The sequence below is a fragment of the Oncorhynchus nerka genome, linkage group LG24 (genome assembly GCF_034236695.1).
Source record: "Oncorhynchus nerka isolate Pitt River linkage group LG24, Oner_Uvic_2.0, whole genome shotgun sequence".
NCBI classification, from domain to species: domain Eukaryota; kingdom Metazoa; phylum Chordata; class Actinopteri; order Salmoniformes; family Salmonidae; genus Oncorhynchus; species Oncorhynchus nerka.
The window spans coordinates 54,970,387-54,990,840 of record NC_088419.1 but is presented as its reverse complement, the minus strand read 5'-3'; the positions used below and the strand labels follow the sequence as shown (position 1 = coordinate 54,990,840).

General features: G+C 40.8%; 1 protein-coding gene across 1 annotated transcript; it reads right to left on the bottom strand.

Moving 5' to 3' along the window:
• Positions 1 to 625: 625 nt before the first annotated feature.
• Positions 626 to 7,759, bottom strand: LOC115108203 (N-acetyllactosaminide beta-1,3-N-acetylglucosaminyltransferase 3-like). Its single transcript, XM_065008975.1, has 2 exons — positions 7,676 to 7,759; positions 626 to 4,589 (listed from the first exon to the last, which is right to left on the bottom strand). The coding sequence occupies exon 2, from the start codon at positions 4,577 to 4,579 to the stop codon at positions 3,419 to 3,421; it is 1,161 nt and encodes a 386-aa protein (XP_064865047.1). The 5' UTR covers positions 4,580 to 4,589; positions 7,676 to 7,759; the 3' UTR covers positions 626 to 3,418.
• Positions 7,760 to 20,454: the final 12,695 nt, after the last annotated feature.

The following is a 20,454-nucleotide window of genomic DNA, read 5'->3' as shown; positions in this document are numbered from 1 at the left end:
GATAGGACTGTTTTGAGTTTCACATTTCTTGTTTGTTGTAGTCAGTTGTTCATGTGTATCTTAACGTATTAAAAAAGAACCATGGACACTTACCTAGCCGCATATTGGTCCTCTGATCCGTTTCGCCTCTCCTCTTCGGAAGAAGAGGAGGAAATTCATTACACTAATATAGTGTATAAGAGGTCATACAATAAGTTTTGTAGTGATTCATATGTTGATGATGTAAAGAATGTTTGTTGGTCTGTGGTGTGTAATTAGGAATGTGACACATTTATGAAATTGCTTATTCCAGTTACTAACAAGCAAGCACCCATTAAGAAAATGACTAAGAACTGTTAAATCCCCTTGGATTGATGAGGAATTCAAAAATTGTATGGTTGAGAGGGATGACGCAAAAGGTATAGCAAATAAGTCTGGCAGCCCAACTAATTGGCTAATGTACTGAAAATGAAGAAATCATGTGACTAAGCTAATAAAAATAAACTATATTATGAAACAAAGATCAATTATATAAAAGAATGATAGTAAAAAGCTTTGGAGCACCTAAAATTAAATTTTGGGGGAAAAAAGCCAACTCGGCTCCATCATCCATTGAATCAGATGTCTCATTTATCACAAAACCCACTGATATTACCAACTACTTTAATTACTTTTTCATTGGCAAGATAAACAAACTTAGGGATGACATGCCAGCCACAAACACTGACACTACACATCCAAGTATATCTGACCAAATTATGAAAGACAAGAATTGTGCTTTTGAATTACGTAAAGTCAAATGTGGAAGAAGGGTCTGACAATCTGGATGGAAAATTACTGAGGATAATAGCGGACGATATTGCCACTCCTATTTGCCACATCTTCAATTTAAGCCAACTAGAAAGTGTGTGCCCTCAGGCCTGTAGGGAAGCGAAAGTCATTCCACCACCCAAGAATAGAATAGCTGAAATAGCCTGACCAATCAGCCTGTTACCAACCCTTACTAAACTTCTAGAAAAAAAAATGGTGTTTGACCAGATACAGTCCTATTTCACAGTAAACAAATTGACAACAGAATTTCAACATGTTTATAGGGAAGGACACTCAACAAGCACGGCACTTACACAAATGACTAATGATTGGCTGAGAGGAACTGATGATAACATTATTGTGGGGGCTGTCTTGTTAGACTTCAGTGCAGCTTTTGACATGATCAATCATAGTCTGCTGCTGGAAAAATGTATGTGTTATGGCTTTACACCCCCTGCTATAATGTGGATAAAGAGTTACTTGTCTAACAGAACACAGAGGGTGTTCTTTAATGGAAGCCTCTCAAACATCATCCAGGTAGAAGCAGGAATTCCCAAGGGTAGTTGTTTAGGCCCCTTGCTTTTTTCAATCTTTACTTAACGACATGCTACTGGCTTTGAGTAAGGCCAGGGTGTGTATGTATGTATGCAGATGACTCAACACTATACACGTCAGTTACTACAGCAACTGAATTGACTGCAACACTTAACAAAGAGCTGCAGTTAGTTTCAGAATGGGTAGCAAGGAATAAGTTAGTCCTTAATATTTCCAAAACTAAAAGCATTGTATTTGAGACAAATCATCTACTAAACCCTAAACCTCAACTACATCTCATAATGAATCATGTGGAAAGTGAGCAAGTTGAGGTGACTATACTGCTTGGAGTAACCCTGGAATGTAAACTGTCATGGTCAAAACATATTGACACAACAGTAGCTATGATGGGTAGAAGTCTGTCCATAATAAAGCACTGCTCTACCTTCTTAACAGTACTATCAACAAGGCAGGTCCTACAGGCCCTGGTTTTGTCGCACATAGACTACTGTTCAGTCGTGTGGTCAGGTGCCACAAAGAGGGACTTGGGAAAATTGCAGTTGGCTCAGAACAGGGCAGCACGGCTGGCCCTTAAAAGTAATCAGAGAGCTAACATTAATGACATGCATGTACATCTCTCATGGGTCAAAGTGGAAGAGAGATTGACTTCCTCATTACATGTTTTTGTAAGAGGAGTTGACAAGCGGAAGATACCAAGCTGACTGTTTAAAAAACTAGCACACAGCTCGGACACCCATGCATACCCCACAAGACATGCCACCAGAGGTCATTTCACAGTCCCCAAGTCCAGAACAGACTATGGAAGGCACACAGTACTACATAGAGCCATGACTACATGGAACTCTATTCCACACCGGCTAACTGATGCAAGCAGTAGAATCAAATTTAAAAAGCAGGTAAAAATACACCTTATGTGAAGTAACAAACATAGGCACAGACACATGCATACACACATGATAACATACGCACTATACACACACGTACACATGGATTTTGCGTTGTAGATATGTGGCAATGGAGTATGGGCCTGCTGCCAAGGCAGCAGCTAATGGGGATCCATAATAAATACAAATACTAAAATGTATACCTGGTGCTAACATGCATCCTTTGTCCTGATCTTGTCCATATTCTGACTGTGCCCAAATTTTTGGACAAGTGTAGATGATTAAAATAGTATTGGGATCTGATCTTCCCGACCCAGGGGCGGACTGCCTTGGCATTTCTAACACAATGGATCATTTGTTTCCTGGAAGCCCCCACACCATCCCAAAAGTGCGTGTGGTCATGGAAAAATCAGCTAATTGTATCACAAGTAGCGTTGAAAAATTGCTTAAACTATGATTTGAATACCGGTTTCTAATGTTAATTTCTATATGTCCCTAATCCATTAAAATAAACCAATTAGAAAATGAAAAAAAAGGCTAAATATTAAAGTTAGATACATGTTCAGTTGTAACTCACTGGCATTGAATAATTATCGTCCTTTCAAAACAGAATCAATGATGAGATGGAATGATTGTGCTACTATGCCTTCCTTCTTTTAATCACTGATCTGATTCTGACATGGTCAGATTGCGATAGTAATGAAGTGGAAACCTGGAACCCCCCCAAAAATCCCCTTATTTAGTCGTTATTTTGCAGTGAACCACAACAGTTTCCTTTCTGAGCTTAGCGGGTGGTGGGGTGTTCCTGAGGCACTGTGGTTTACACTAGAGTGTTCAGATAAAAAGGTCAAACACAGCAGACAAGGAGTGTAAAGAAAGAGAGAATCAACGGCTAAACAAAATGGACATTCATTGCCCTTTTAAAGTATAATAAATAAAAGTGATGCATAGTGGCAGGTATACACGTCTATTCATTTTTTTGGGGGATTATAAATCAATGTGTTGTCAATCATTTACATGAATAACAGTGCCAGCTGTCAAATTTCACAGTAACCTGCCATATACCAATAGATCCGGCATTGTCCAAACATCTGCAGGAATAACACCTGCTTTGAGAGACCACACCTCAGTAATTGCTTGGCAAAAAAAGATTGGAAAAAGAAACCTGAGCAGGCGACTGATTTCAAGGGTTAAAGTGAACCTTGCAAATTCCCACATTTCAAGTTAGGTTCATGTATTCCATGCCACATAATATATATCTGATGGGGTAGAAATCTGTGTACTAGAATTATTTCCCTGTAATAACAAGGGTCGTAAGCGTCCACTTTTTGGGAGGGGACTTGCAGTCCAGCAGTCTTGACACCAAAATGGGACTCTGGACTAAGACCAGCCTTTTCCAGACACATTCCCATGTAGACGTCGTCAATTGGCAAAATGAGAATGGTATGGGACATTTTGTAAATGACCATAGCTGTGTATCCAGAGAGCAGGAAGCCCCCTCCACCACAATAAGGGGGATACGAGTCTGACTCTTGAACCTGGACTGGGACATAGTATTTGCTCCCTGACTCTCTAATGGGTCCGACATAGCGGATTAGATAGCCCGCAAAAAGGTGCTTGTCACCATCTTTGTTTTTCTGGCTCTGAAGGAAGTCCACCATGTTATCTGTGTTGGCGAAGACATCATCGTCACCGTTGAAGAGAAATCTGGCCTGGCGGCAGTTCTTGTCCATCCACTCTAGGAACACGATTTGCTTCAGGGTGAGGTTGAAGAAGGAGTCGTTGAAGTCCCACTGCAAGATATCATTATGCTCACGATTCTCCAGTCGTAAAAGCTTGTTTAGCGTGCGCTTCTCAAAGCCTGTGCCTGTGGTTCCAGAGAGAAAAATCCTGCGGATCCACACCTCGTTTTGCAGTCTCTCCTTGGCCCAGGTTTTCCGTAGTACCTCACGGCGGTCGTAATTCACAGGTGAGCTTTTAATGACCAGCAGAAGGAAGACGTCAGCAGACTTGTGAGGGCCTCCACATTTATCAGGTACGTCCAGCAGCATTGGGAAGTGGCGGCAATGACGATAGAAGAGGAAGTTTTGGATGTGACCAGGCAGAGTGGAAAATCCTGACACATTGGCGGCAGACTCATTCCGTTGACAATGGCCCCAGGTGAAAACACCTGCGCTCTCACTGGTTGGTTTCTGAGGTCTGTTTTTGTAGGTTAATTCCATTCTGTTTATCTGGACATGGTTAGAGGGTTCATCAGGGGGAATGTCCTCTTTTAAAAAAATGATGACCAGGCACAGAATGCCTATTACAAGTAAAGCTGTCACCTCAAGTAAACGAGAAGACCTTCTCATCCTTGTTGCTCTGTAATGAGAAAAAACAAGACTTGCTTTTAAAAATGGGCCACAAATACATCTGTGTTTCTTGTCCCTGTACAAAGAACAACTATTTTAGATGACACAGTCTTAAGCGCTGATTGGTTGACATACTATGAATTGAGAAATTTGGTGACTGAATTTAACAAAAATAAGAAATTATATTATGAAACCAAGTTAAATGACATTGGAGAAATGCTTTAGAGTACCACAAACGATATCATGGGCAGAAAACCCAATTAATCTCCATCGTTCATTGACGTTTAATAATTTCAATTACTATTTCACTAGTAAAGTGAAAAAACGTTGTTGAGGTTCTATGCCCAAAATATGTCTGCAGAATATTTTTAAACAACATGCTTCCTACAGTATGACAAACATAAGATGACTGAGACAGTCATTACTGAGGAAAATAGTATTCAATTTGAAATAAAGAAATTGTCACACGAATGCATAAAAAATTAATTCTATAAACATGCAGTCAGCATTAGATTCACAGAAAGACACAGGTGTTCATCCTCTGTGAATTTAAAAAGAGAACATTTTCAAGAAAACATTTACAAAGAACAAACAGAGAATGCCTAAAGTCAAAGAATGCCCTGTCTAACCGTTATTTTGCAGTGAACCACAACAGTTTCCTATCTGAGCTTAGCGGGTGGTGGGGTGTTCCTGAGGCACTGTGGTTTACACTAGAGTGTTCAGATAAAAAGGTCAAACACAGCAGACAAGGAGTGTAAAGAAAGAGAGAATCAACGGCTAAACAAAATGGACATTCATTTCCCCTTTTAAAGTATAATAAATAAAAGTGATGCATAGTGACAGGTATACACGTCTACTCATTTTTTTTTTGGGGGGGGGGGGATTATAAATCAATAATCAACTATCTATTTCTATGATGTAGAAGAGTACTATTAATTCAAATCCTTTCAACCTTTGGACAATGATGTCCTTCAGGGTTAGGCAGGGGTGTGACAATAATGAAATATCAACTCAAATGAGATCAAGTGTAAAATCAGTATTAGGTAGTTCTTGGCATATGCATTCAATTTTCTCAATTGCATCATAGGACTGCAGTAATGGAAATGCAAGGCAATAGGGTGGCAACTGATCCAATGTTGTCATGTCTGGTGAAAATAAGTGGAACAAGCCGACAGTTCTGGACGTTCATCAAGACATGTTTTGCAAAGTGGATGAGCAATTTCTCAAACTGGGGGGAAAAAAAACAGCAAGAAAAATAGATAGCATTGTTAAGTAAAGGTTAATGCCATACAACAATTTCAGAAATTTGCTTATAGTTGGGTGTTTACTTGCGTATCAAGGCTTTCTTCCCGTTTCAGGCTAGAAAGCAGCTTTTTCAAGACACTTTTTTTTCTGTAATTGATTGTGGCGACTTATTGGATCTGCATGCAGCCTCTTCTGTGTTAAAGAGACTGTTTATCATGCATCTCCGCATTTTTAAATAAATTCTCACCCACCTTTGCGCCTTGTATCAAATGGTGGTTCATCCAATATAGATCAATAGAGGACTCATCTTTATGTCTGTGCTATTAGTGTCTGTGACAGCATGGGTAGCGCCATTTAGGCTACAACCTATAAGAATCCCCACCCAGTTGACTAAATTGACTACTTTAAAATGGTGGAAGCATGGTTTGAAGCCCTCAATGGCGCTGCTCATGCTAAAATTGCCTTTTTGCCATTAGAGGCCCCTTTCATTCTCTATGGTTCATCTACAAAGCCCTTCTGGGTAACCTAAACTTCCCCTCTACCTTGGTAGCCTGCTCTCCTTCACCATTAGCAGTTACTAGATGCGGTCTACTAGGTGGTTGCTACATAAAGTCCCCAGGGTCGTTACCAAGTGAGGAAAGATTGCCTTTTCCTATTGTTAACCGGCAATAGCCGACACTCGCACAGCTGATGTTTTGGTGGTGTCGGAGGTGTGTGTGTAACCTAACTGCGTTGGAGCTGTCAAATCGATGAGCAGCTGCTCTTTATCATGGCCACAAAAAGCCACACCCATACCACTCACGTTAGAAGTTTAGAAAGAGAAAGTGGAGGCTATAAATAATGACGGTCAAATAATGACGGTCAAATTGAACATTCAACTAAAGCATTTGGATTTCTATCAGCCTAATCAAGGTGTAGATTACATTATATCTCACATTCAAGTGTTCAAACTTGTAAACAAGGTTGAATGGGATTACTCTTCATTTGGCAGCATGCAGCCAATGGCAATGTCCGCTTTAGGTATAGACCTAATGCCAGGAGCCGCTTGTGGATTTGACAGCTCTAACGCAGTTCAACCTTAGGCACTATCAAAACAACCGAGATTCCCTAAAAACATGCCACTTTAATACAGCTACGACTTTTTTCTGGTTAATAATGGGGGCCTCAAGGAAAGATATGGGCCGGTGTGTTAGAAATGCCAGAGCTGATTTCTGGTCCCAGTCCACCCCTGTTGACAGCCCTATGCCCACACACACACACTGTTCAAGTGCTTGTATAATTAAAATTAGAAATACATATTAAGCTACTAACCAATGTGATTGTGACAGTGTTGTAGTGTAGGTGAATTTCTTTAATTCATTGACAATAAGAGGAAAGTGGTGTCCCCCAGTCAATCGTGTGCAATCTGAAACCGTCTGCCCGTTATAAAACTTTGTTTTAATCCAACTGTGAATTTATAGGCTAACAATTTCTTATAATAACCACATGTGCCTCTGTCACAGTAATTAAGCAAATATCCTCTATACTAGTAGGTATTTCACTGTAAGACTTAGCCTACAATTGATAGTGGCTCATGCCTATAGTTCCCAAACTTCTCTCTGGGTAGCTTAGCCTACGGATCTGCACGAATTTATTCTAATTGTATTGGAACGTCCAAAAGCAGTTTATTTGTTTGTTCGTATCAATAAAATTGATCTGTCATTACTTTTTAGTGATTATATTCGTATAAATTATGCCAACAAACAAACCAATATAGTAGCCTATATGTATTTGTAGTATGGTGAACTTATACAACGAATTCATTGCCATAGAAAAGCATATCTGCATATTTACAATGCACTTGTTTCTTACCTTTTCCCCCTTCCGACAGAACGTCTGGTGTTGACTTGGCTCACTCTGAAAATTATAAATACACTTACCTCTTAGCGCTGGGCGTTATTCGCCAGGGGCACCGTTCAGTACGAACACATTCTAGAACGTTGCAGATAGAAATACAACAAACAGAGCCGATGTGATTACTTATTCTGCATGTCAGTGATGCATGCTTGTTTTATATAGCGTTCCAAAACGTTGTATCCTTCTGAACACTTACCTATTACATTTAATGTTCCTGAATATGCGCCTTGCGTCACCTCAACCCTTCCACGAATCACAGGCTAAGATAAATGTAATGTATTCATTAAAGGGGCAATATGCATTGCTACATCTTTTTATTTTTTTTACTTTTAAATTAATTATACTGTATTACAAGAGGTTGGTGGCACCTTAATTGGGGAGGTTGGGCTCGTGGTAATGGCTGGAATGGAATAGTGGAATGGTAGCAAATACATCAAACAAACACATGGTTTCCAAGTGTTTGATGCCATTCCATTTGCTCTGTTCCACCCATTATTAAGAGCCGTCTTCCACTCGTCAGCCGCCACTGTACTGTATAGACTCATTGACTCATTGATTGGTTGCAACCTGCAACCTATTATTATTTTCGGAAATCCGAGACACACCATTTAGTATGATATGTCACGTTATGTTAGGCTACAGTACATTAGGCTTCCAATTTAATAGTGGTCGTACAATATAGTACGAATTGTGGGACATGTAGCATCCTACGTCTTGATTGCACATTTGCACCAGTATGCTTTGACCTGTTCGGCATGATAAATTACCTTACCTTAGGTTACATTACATAGGCTACCAATGGAATAGCGGTCCTAAACTCAGCAAAAAAAGAAACATCGCTTTTTCAGGACCCTGTCTTTCAAAGATAATTTGTAAAAATCCAAATAACTTCACAGATCTTCACTGTAAAGGGTTTAAACACCGTTTCCCATGCTTGTTCAATGAACCATAAACAATGTGGAACGGTCGTTAAGACACTAACAGCTTACAGGCGGTAGGCAATTAAGGTCCCAGTTATAGAAACTTAGGACACTAAAAAGGCCTTTCTACTGACTCTGAAAAACACCAAAAGAAAGATGCCCAGGGTTCCTGCTCATCTGTGTGAATGTGCCTTAGGAATGCTGCAAGGAGGCAGGAGAACTGCAGATGTGGCCAGGGCAATAAATTGCAATGTCCGTACTGTGAGAAGCCTAAGACCGCGCTACAGGGAGACAGGACGGGCAGCTGATCATCCTCGCAGTGGCAGACCACGTGTAACAACGCCTGCACAGGATCTGTACATCCGATCCTCACACCTGCGGGACAGGTACAGGATGGCAACAACAACTTCCCGAGTTACACCAGGAATGCACAATCCCTCCATCGGTGCTCAGACTGTCCGCAATAGGCTGAGAGAGGCTGGACTGAGGCCTTGTAGGCCTGTTGTAATGCAGCTTGTTGTCTTTGCAGGCAATCTCAACGCTATGCGTTACAGGGAAGACATCCTCCACCCTCATGTGGTACCTTTCCTGCAGGCTCATCTTGACATGACCCTCCAGCATGACAATGCCACCAGACATACTGCTTGTTCTGTACATGATATACTGCAGGACAGGAATGTCAGTGTTCTGCCATGGTCAGCGAAGAGCCCGGATCTCAATCCCATTGAGCACGTCTGCGACCTGTTGGATCGGAGGGTGAGGGCTAGGGACATTCCCCCCAGAAATGTCCGAGGACTTGCAGGTGCCTTGGTGGAAGAGTGGGGTAACATCTCACAGCAGGAACTGGCAAATCTGGTGCAGTCCATGAGGAGATGCACTGCAGTACTTAATGCAGCTGGTGGCCACACCAGATACTGACTGTTACTTTTGATTTTGACCCCCCCTTTGTTCAGCGACACATTATTCCATTTTTGTTAGTCACATGTCTGTGGAACTTGTTCAGTTTATGTCTCAGTTGTTGAATCTTGTTATGTTCATACAAATATTTACACATGTTAAGTTTACTGAAAATAAACACAGATGACAGTGAGAGGACGTTTCTTGTTTTGCTGAGTTTACATATACAGTATCAGTCAAAAGTTTGGACACACCTACTACTTCAAGGGTTTTTCTTTATTTTTACTATTTTCTACATTGTAGAATAATAGTGAAGACATCAAAACTATGAAATAACATATATGTAGTAGTAACCAAAAAAGTGTTAAACAAATCAAAATATATTTTAGATGTGAGATTCTTCAAAGTAGCCACCCTTTGCCTTGATGACATCTTTGCACACTCTTGGCATTCTCTCAACCAGTTTCACCTGGAATGCTTTTCCAACAGTCTTGAAGGAGTTCCAACATATGCTGAGCACTTGTTGGCTGCTTTTCCTTCACTCTGCGGTCAAACTCATCCCAAACCATCTCAATTGGGTTGAGGTCGAGTGATTGTGGAGGCCAGGTCATCTGATGCAGCACTCTCCTTTGTCAAATATCCATACACAGCTTGGAGGTGTGTTTTGGGTCATTGTCCTGTTGAAAAACAAATGATAGTCCCACTAAGTGCAAACCAGATAGAATCACTGCAGAATGCTGTGGTAGCCATACTGGTTATGCGTGCCTTGAATTCTAAATAAATCACAGACAGTGTCACCATCAAAGCACCTCCAAAACTCCTCCATGCTTCACGGTGGGAACCACATATGTGAAGATCATCCATTCCACTACTCTGCATCTCACAAAGACACAGCGATTGGAACCAAAAATCGCAAATTTGGACTCATCAGACCAAAGGACAGATTTACACCGATCTATTGTCCATTGCTCATGTTTCTTGGCGCAAGCAAGTCTCTTCTTCTTATTGGTGTCCTTTAGTAGTGGTTTCTTTGCATCAATTTGACCACAGATGCCTGATTCATGCAGTCTCCTCTGAACAGTTGATGTTGAGATGTGTCTGTTACCTGAACTCTGTAAAACATTTATTTTGGCTTCCATCTAAGGCTGGTAACTCTAATTAACTTATCCTCTGTAGCAGAGGTAATTCTGGGTCTTCCTTTCCTGTGGCGGTCCTCATGAGAGCCAATTTCATCATAGCGCTTGATGGTTTTTGCGACTGCACTTGAAGAAACTTTAGTTCTTAAAATTGTACGTATTGACTGACCTTCATGTCTTAAAGTAATGATGGACTCTTTTCTCTTTGCATATTTGAGATGTTCTTGCCATAATATGGACTTGGTCTTTTATCAAATAGGGCTATATTCTGTATACCATCCCTACCTTGTCACAACACAACTGATTGGCTCAAATGCATTAAGAAGGAACAAATTCCACAAATGAACTTTTAACAAGGCACACCTGTTAATTTAAATGCATTCCAGGTGACGACCTCATGAAGCTGGTTGAGAGAATGCCAAGAGTGTGCAAAGCTGTCATCAAGGCAAAGGGTTGCTAATTTGAAGAATCAAACATTCTTGAAAACAAAAATGTGCTTTTTGGTCTTAATTTAAGATCAATAGGCAGTGCAGTTAAGGTCAGGGTTAAGGTTGAAAATCAGATTTTGAGAAGAGAAATTGTATAAATGGGCAGGGTTTAGCCATGATTACATTTCCCACTGTAATTCTGGGTCAATATGTAAAATATGTCATTTTTTATTCTGTTTTATTTGCATGTAACATTTTAATTGATTAATAAATACTACACCTTCTCTGAAATATCCTGTTGTTGAAGCATTAGTCTATTTTTTAATCTAAGTTATTTTCCTAATTCTATGTTCATTGCATACTTCACCTTGTGGAGTCAAGACGGTAACTGTAAACCTCCAATCCATCATCCTTAAGATTTCTCTTAGAAGATGTATGGTTATTGACTATTGTGATGGTTTTGTTTGCCAGTATCATCCTTGTAATTCACTCAACATCACTCCTCACAGTTCTTTTTAAGACTTTTTATGTCAGCTCTTTTTATTTGTTTTCAACAACACAAATGACAACAACAACAACAATGCAATGACAGAAATAAACATCATAATGTTAGGTAGTTACATGGACAGCTTATAAAAGTGTCTTAAAAATGTTGTGCCTAATTATTGATATAGACTGCAAGTTATAAATTGCTACAGTAGACAACATTACTTGTCCATAAATTCACTGTGTTTTTCATTGTTTCTTTGCAGACTACTGTATCTGTGGATTGCTACCTTCTTTCATTCTTCATTTACTCATTCACTTTCCTTGTTCTCTACAACCAAAACAAAAAAAGGCTCTTTTAAGAACTATTCCTTCTTTCTCTCGCTCTCTCTCCTCTTACTCACACTCTCTCTCTCTCGCGCTTCTCTTACTCTCTCTCTCCTCTTACCCACTCTCTCTCTCTAGCTTCTCTTACTCTCTCTCTCCTCTTACCCACTCTCTCTCTAGCTTCTCTTACTCTCTCTCTCCTCTTACCCACTCTCTCTCTCTAGCTTATCTTACTCTCTCTCTCCTCTTACCCACTCTCTCTCCTCTTACCCACTCTCCCTCTCTCTCCTCTTACCCACTCTCTCTCTTCTCTTACTCTCTCTATACTCTTACCCATGCTCTCTCTCTCTCTCTCTCTCTCTCCTACCCACTCTCTCTCTTCTCTTACTCTCTCTATACTCTTACCCATGCTCTCTCTCTCTCTCTCCTTTTCCCCACTCTATCTTCTCTTACTCTCTCTCCGTATCTCACTGGTTTTCTACACCCAACTCAAAGGCTCTTTTACAAGATGTTCTCTCTCTCTGTCTCTCTCCGTCTGTCTGCCTGCCTACCTGTCTTTGTATGCACCTGTCTGTCTGCCTTAGTTGCAAGTTTGTGTGCCTGCCTGTTTTGTCTGTGTTTGCCATACTTATCTGTCAATATTTCTGTCTACTTGCCTGTCTACCTCTATCACAACAGCCACATAGTATGTCTTCGTCTTTAGAGGAAGACTACGAGGATCAACTGGAAGAGCTTCTGGGACAAGGGCAAGCCCAAAACCGCTGTAATGTGATTAAAATAAAAAATGCAGTTTGATGTGTAGACTTTGTCCCCTTTTGAGAAACCTTTATTTTCCTTTATTGTGAAATACTTTAATTAATCAGTTAACAAAAAAAGTATGTAAGGGCCCTTTTTTGTGTGTCACCCTTTGAAGAGTAGCTCCCGCATAAGCAACAGCAAATGACAATCCAAATGAATGAATGAAACTTTTTTTAGGCCAAAAGCATCTGTTTCCAGGGTCCCTTGGAGAGAGATGGACAGCAGAGGCACAGTAGTCACACAAACGTTCCATGCATCATCTTCTACCGCTAAGAGATTAATAGGTGTAATGTTGGCAATAGATTTTTCAAGAATTACATTATTCAATACAAAGGACTGGCCTCAATGGGCCCCATGTGCCAGATGTGGCCCACAACATGACTTGCTTTCACTTGCTCCCGAATGTATTTATTTGGCCCACCAAGGCCAAAATAATGAACACCCCTGCTCTAGCATGTCATACCTTTAATATCTCTGTGTATTGTTTTCTCAGCTCCAACAGCCAGCTTAGCAAGGGATAAAACACTGATGGCTTATAACAGTTGAAGACATGGATGATGCAGAGTCATGTCTAGGGGTGTGTGTGTGTGTGTGTGTGTGTGTGTGTGTGTGTGTGTGTGTGTGTGTGTGTGTGTGTGTGTGTGTGTGTGTGTGTGTGTGTGTGTGTGTGTGTGTGTGTGTGTGTGTGTGTGTGTGTGTGTTCCAACGTTCCTGGAAATGGTGTCTGTGGTGTAGCCGAATTTGCGGAAGCAAACGAGGCCTCCAGGTAATCGAGCTCAAAACATCAAATCAAATCAAATCAAATGTTATTTGTCACATACACATGGTTAGCAGATGTTAGTGCGAGTGTAGCGAAATGCTTGTGCTTCTAGTTCCGACAATGCAGTAATAACCAACAAGTAATCTAGCTAACAATTCCAAAACTACTACCTTATAGACACAAGTGTAAGGGGATAAAGAATATGTACATAAAGATATATGAATGAGTGATGGTACAGAGCGGCATAGGCAAGATACAGTAGATGGTATTGAGTGCAGTATATACATATGAGATGAGTATGTAAACAACTTGCGGACTTCTCCCCCAACACGTTCAAGAGGGAAATACATGTGTACACCCTGCAGCTGTAGAGGGAAGTGGGCAACACGGCCACCTTCTTTTACAACAATTTGGTGTGTAACTATATTTACAAAAGGACTGCAGAGCCTGCCGTGAGCTGGAGAACTTGCTAGAGATAAAGCCCTTCCTCTCTGTGGTTCATGCCAAAGCTCGTGGAGTGTGAGGTATTATACAAGTCTTTTCAATCCCACTAGTTAGTAGTGAATTATTGTGTCATAAGTACATTGTAATCAGTGTCATAGGTACATTGTTTCTTCGTAAGAAGATCACGTTCATTCTCACCCAATACATATATCAAATGGGGAGGGGCCAACCAGGAGAGTGCAGCCTGTACACTTGGGGAGGAAGTTGAACAGGCAAACGCCCTCATCTTGAAGATATACTGTATTTGGTGCAAATAGCTGTCGCAATACATGGAACTGGTTTGCCTGGGTGTAGCTTTGTGTATGTGGCTGTCAGTGAGGTTAAAGGATACATTTTAAAGTTGAAAAAAACCTGTCCTAGCACTTGTGTCAGCTACGTAGTCTAGATTTCATGACCAATTAATGACTGGTTTGCGTTCTGCTTTAAATGAAAACTGCACTCGTCTCTGTAAATGTGACTCCTTCAACAGAGCACTGGACCAGCGCAGTTGGCGTTTCACCCATATGAGTGCTACCCTGAGCAAATGATTCCGTGAGGTAACCTTGAAAGATAGTTTAAGCAAACAGTCGTGAATTTGCATCAAAATGTTTAACCTTTATTTAACCAGGAAAAGCTCATTGAGACCCAGAGTCTCTTTTTCAAGTGAGACCTGGCCAAGAAGGCAACAACAATCAATACATTACATAATTAAAACAAGAACAATACAACATGATCCAGCCTAAAAAAAAAGCATTTACACTCCTCTGTAACAGAGTCTCCCATCAATATTTTAAATTCATTCAGTGGCACTAACATATCTAGATGAAGCATGGATTGTAGATGATTCCATTCAGTGGCACTAACATATCTAGATGAAGCAGGGATTGTAGATGATTCCATTCAGTGGCACTAACATATCTAGATGAATCATGGACTGTAGATGATTCCATTCAGTGGCACTAACATATCTAGATGAAGCAGGGATTGTAGATGATTCCATTCAGTGGCACTAACATATCTAGATGAATCATGGACTGTAGATGATTCCATTCAGTGGCACTAACATATCTAGATGAAGCAGGGATTGTAGATGATTCCATTCAGTGGCACTAACATATCTAGATGAATCATGGACTGTAGATGATTCCATTCAGTGGCACTAACATATCTAGATGAATCATGGATTGTAGATGATTCCATTCAGTGGCACTAACATATCTAGATGAATCATGGACTGTAGATGATTCCATTCAGTGGCACTAACATATCTAGATGAATCATGGATTGTAGATGATTCCATTCAGTGGCACTAACATATCTAGATGAATCATGGATTGTAGATGATTCCATTCAGTGGCACTAACATATCTAGATGAATCATGGACTGTAGATGATTCTATTCAGTGGCACTAACATATCTAGATGAATCATGGATTGTAGACTATTCCATTCAGTGGCACTAACATATCTAGATGAAGCATGGACTGTAGACTATTCCATTCAGTGGCACTAACATATCTAGATGAATCATGGATTGTAGATGATTCCATTCAGTGGCACTAACATATCTAGATGAATCATGGATTGTAGATGATTCCATTCAGTGGCACTAACATATCTAGATGAATCATGGACTGTAGATGATTCTATTCAGTGGCACTAACATATCTAGATGAATCATGGATTGTAGACTATTCCATTCAGTGGCACTAACATATCTAGATGAAGCATGGACTGTAGACTATTCCATTCAGTGGCACTAACATATCTAGATGAATCATGGACTGTAGATGATTCCATTCAGTGGCACTAACATATCTAGATGAATCATGGATTGTACTATTCCATGACTATTCCATGTCACTGGTGCACAAGACGAGAATGAAGTCTTGCCTAATACTGTAAATGTCCTGGGGACTACTGCTTTCTAATTAGTGACATTAATGTTTTGTTAGCTTTGCAATGAGTTTAATGGTCATTTTTAAGATACTGTCTGCTAACAAGATGACACATCATGCCACATTTTCTCAGATTCTTTTTCTTAATTTGTTTGTCCTCATAGACCAAGCAAAAACTTCTGAATGAAAAGGAGAGTCTTGAAGTTCTGAAGAACCTAATGTCTGTGAATGATGGCCCGGTACAGCAGTGAGTCACTGATGTCCAGGAGTGGGTAAGTAGTTGTGTTTTTTTACAACTCCATACAAATGTTAAATGGTGTTGCTCTCCAGATGTATGACAATTTACTTTCATCGCTCGGCATTACTGACAGACCTTATATGGGATCAAATGGAACGTGCATGATGATTAAGCCTAGTTCTGTAGAACCTCTGTAGATTTGCCAAATGTGAGGACTTCACCTCTAATTCTGTAACGTAATTCTTCGTCCTCCTCTGACGAGGAGTATGAAATGTCGGACCAATGCGCAGCGCGGTGTGTGTTCATGATGATTTATTATACTGAACACTGAAAATACAAAATAACAACGTGAAAATAAACGAAAACCGATACAGTCCTGTAAGGTGCGTGAAACACTAAAACAGAAAATAATCACCCACAAAACACAGGTGTGAAAAGGCTACCTAAGTATGATTCTCAATCAGAGACAACGAACAACACCTGCCTCTGATTGAGAACCATACCAGGCCAAACACAAACACAACATAGAACAAAGAACAGACTACCCACCCCAACCCACGCCCTGACCATACTAAAACAAAGACATAACAAAGGAACTAAGGTCAGAACGTGACAAATGCTGTCAATTTGGTCCTTTCCTTATCAGAACCAATGGAAGACAGTGAGATGAAATTATTGAAACACCAAATGGAGGAACTGTCTGAGAGCGTAAAACAGTAAACATTATCGCCTGTACAGACCAACTAGTATGTTGCATTTAAAAATGATGAAATTAGACACCGGAAAAAACAGAAAAAAAAACAGAACCATTTCTTTCAACACATCCGCATATATGCGTTTTTCTTCCTGTTCAGGTGTGGTTCAAATGACCTTCCGTGACATCTTGTTAATCATCACATTGTGACCACAGCAGCTGTTTAACTCCAGATCTTCCAATCTTATACAGGGGTATACTTATGCCAGTTTTGCATTGCGCTTCAGTGTAACCGGGCAGTCTTGGAGATTAACCGCCTTCATGGAGATACATTTGTCACCCCCACAAGCAGGCATACGGTACAACTCACTTACACACTCCTCTGTGCTGCTCAAGACGTTGTGGGCTCTACAATTACAGTACTGCCAATGGAAAGGGCACTTTTCTCTTCAGCCTACCCCATGTTCAACCTACACCAGACACAGGTTGAGAACGACAGTGGCAACTTTCACAACTTTTTCTTGCCAACAGTCAACATTTGCCAGTATCCTTAGAAGTGTATCTGATTAATCAGAAAGGCCATTGTCTGGTTGTGATATTGTTCCCAATATCCCTTTGTACTTTTCAGTTGATGGAGGACACGTTTCATTACATCTGTTGCAATGATCACGTCGTCAGTTTGTCCTGGCACAACTAAGACTGGCACCAGCTTTCATACAGTTCATTAATTCGATATGGAGCTCATATTCACATTTGAGATCAACCTGTTGTCCTCCACATCCAATGAGGTACCACAGGAGTGGACATTTTTTGGCTTTCAGTTCAGACGTCTTTGAAGCAATGTATGATCGGCAGATTCACTTAGCGCACGGGCATTTGAACCACTAATCGATGAGTCCTTTTAGTTCTACTGAGCCCTGCACGGTCACTGGTGCATAGAACAAACAATCCTTACTAGTCTCTGCGTACGTTGATATATCACATTTGTGTCGCCTTGGTGTTTCTCTTTGTATGAAGACGGTTCTGTTTCAGGACTCCGTTTTTATCTGCACCTTCCCCCTCGAGGTGCAGAACTATTCGTTTAAAGCTGGACCTTGATTTTGTGGCCGCTGATCGACTGGCGCCTCTCTTCAAACTTTCTGCTTTTGTGGGCAGTCTACAGTTTGACGGCCAAGATTGTGACATTTGAAGCACAGGCGGTCATTAATACAGTGGAGTGAGCCACATCTCTGGGGAGGGAGACAGGAGAGCAGTTTTGGGGTTTTTGAGAAACTGTTCTAGCAGTGTTGCGAGTTTTGTCATTGTCACCTGATCATTGCCACTCTGAACTCCTTGAACCACTGAGATAGGAACGAGGCACTGAGCGCTCTTCTGGTTTCCTGTAATGTCAATATGTTTTGTTTCCACCTGCCACTTTGATGGCAGTCTATCAATTCCTGGACTTCATCCACTGTCCATTTCTTCCTAGGCTTGCATCCGAATGCTGTGTACAGTTCATGTTTGGGGCGACCGCAAAACACACGTCATCCATCTGTCTGCCCTGGCTTTGTAGACATTCATTAGCTAGATCTGCTACTCGGTTAATGCACACCCAATAGTCTAAGCTACCCCCCCCACGACAAGGTTTTGTCTCTTAAAAATCTTGAAGAGGTGTAGTGGAGGAGATGGCCTCACCAAAGTGCTGTTTCAAAATACTGAAAATAACCTCAGGTTCTCTGCTGATGTTTACAAGGGTTGCTGCGGATTCCTATCTGGACTATGTCCTTGGCCCTCCCCATTAATCTTTCTATAATTTCATTACCTTGCTTTGGCATTTTGAAACCTTTCTTTACCATGTAAGTCTTCATAATTTCCTGCCACTCCTACACAGTACATGTATCTGTGCTATCACGTCTGAAAGTGGGAGGCATGCACACTGGGACAGTGTTGGCGGCTACCTTGGATGGACTAACATTTGCTGATAGACTTGAAACAATAGCGTCTCCAGTCTTTTGACACGTCTGTTTGACTAAATCAAGCATGACGCTCGGCTGAGTGTGGTATTCATCATCATCGGAGTGATTATCATCTCCATCACTCTGACCTGTTGTTTTGATCAATAGCATTCTCTTGCTCCTTTACTGCTGTTACTACAGCAGTCCTGATCAAGCTCTGCTCCACCATTCTAATTATCTGAGCACCTCTCTGAATGTCTCTCTCGGACTGAAGAGCAGGTAGACCAACTTTCCAAATAGGGGAAGCGCACACGATACACACTAGTTGTTATTTCAAGGAAAATAATACAAAAAAGGTCAGTCTGAGGGCATGTTGGAAAACAAATTGAATTGAGAGAGGAACTGTTGGCATTCACAATGGATGTATTGCCACACCTTTTAGAATGGCAGTAAATACGTGTATGAATTCGACAACACATAAAAGGAAACCTTATTAATCATTACACAGAAAGTCAGCAGTCTGTTTTTTACATCCATTGTGAATGCCAACAGTTCCTCTCTCAATTCACATTTTTTTCCAACACTCCCCCTCGATAACCACCAAGCCTCGATGGGAAATAGATCCCGTACTCTGATCCCATATCTCCACATAGTTTTGTCAGATAACACTTAAACTAATAATTATTTTTTAATTTGACCTTTATTTAACCAAGTAGGCCAGTTGAGAACAAGTTCTCATTTACAACTGCGACCTGGCCATGATAAAGCAAAGCAGTGCAACAACAAAACAACAATACAGAGTTACACATGGAATAAACAAAAGTACAGTCAATAACACAATAGAAAAAGCTATATACAGCGTGTGCAAATGGAGTAAGGAGGTAAAGCAATAAATAGGCCAATAGTAGCAAAGTAATTACAATTTAGCAAATTAACACTGAAGTGATAGATGTGCAGATGATGTCGTGCAAGTAGAAATGCTGGTGTGCAAAAGAGCAAAAAAGTAAATAAAAACAATATGGGGATGAGGTAGGTAGTTGGATGGGCTATTTACAGATGGGCTATGTACAGCTGCAGCGATCGGTAAGCTGCTCAGATAGCTGATGCTTAAAGTTAGTCTCCAACTTGAACGATTTTTGCAATTCATTCCAGTCATTGGCAGCAGAGAACTGGAAGGAAAGGTGTCCAAAGAAAGTGTTGGCTTTGGGGATGACCAGTGAAATACACCTGTTGGAGCTCGTGCTACGGGTGGGTGTTGTTATGGTGACCAGTGAGCTGAGATAAGGCAGAGTTTTACCTAGCAAAGACTTATAGATGACCTGGAGCCAGTGGGTCTGGTGATGAATATGTAGAGGCCAAGCCGACGAGAGCATACGGGTCGCAGTGGTGGGTGGTATATGGGTATCACGGTCGTTGTAACAAGGAGACCAAGGCGCAGCATGAGATGAATACATTCTTCTTTTATTAAAACGAAGAACACTTAAACAAACTAACAAAATAACAAAACGAACGTGAAGCTATAAACACGAATGCTGACATGCAACTACACATAGACAATAACCCACGAAATAGCCAAGGAATATGGCTACCTAAATATGGTCCCCAATCAGAGACAACGATGAACAGCTGCCTCTGATTGAGAACCAATCTAGGCAACCATAGACATAAAAACACCTAGACCAGGCACACCACCATAAACATCCAAAAACCATAGACAGGACAAAACACATATATC

What these genes read in the sequence shown, in the direction of transcription:
- LOC115108203 (XM_065008975.1), bottom strand. Translation starts at nt 4,579, where the DNA reads ATGAGAAGGTCTTCTCGTTTACTTGAGGTGACAGCTTTACTTGTAATA.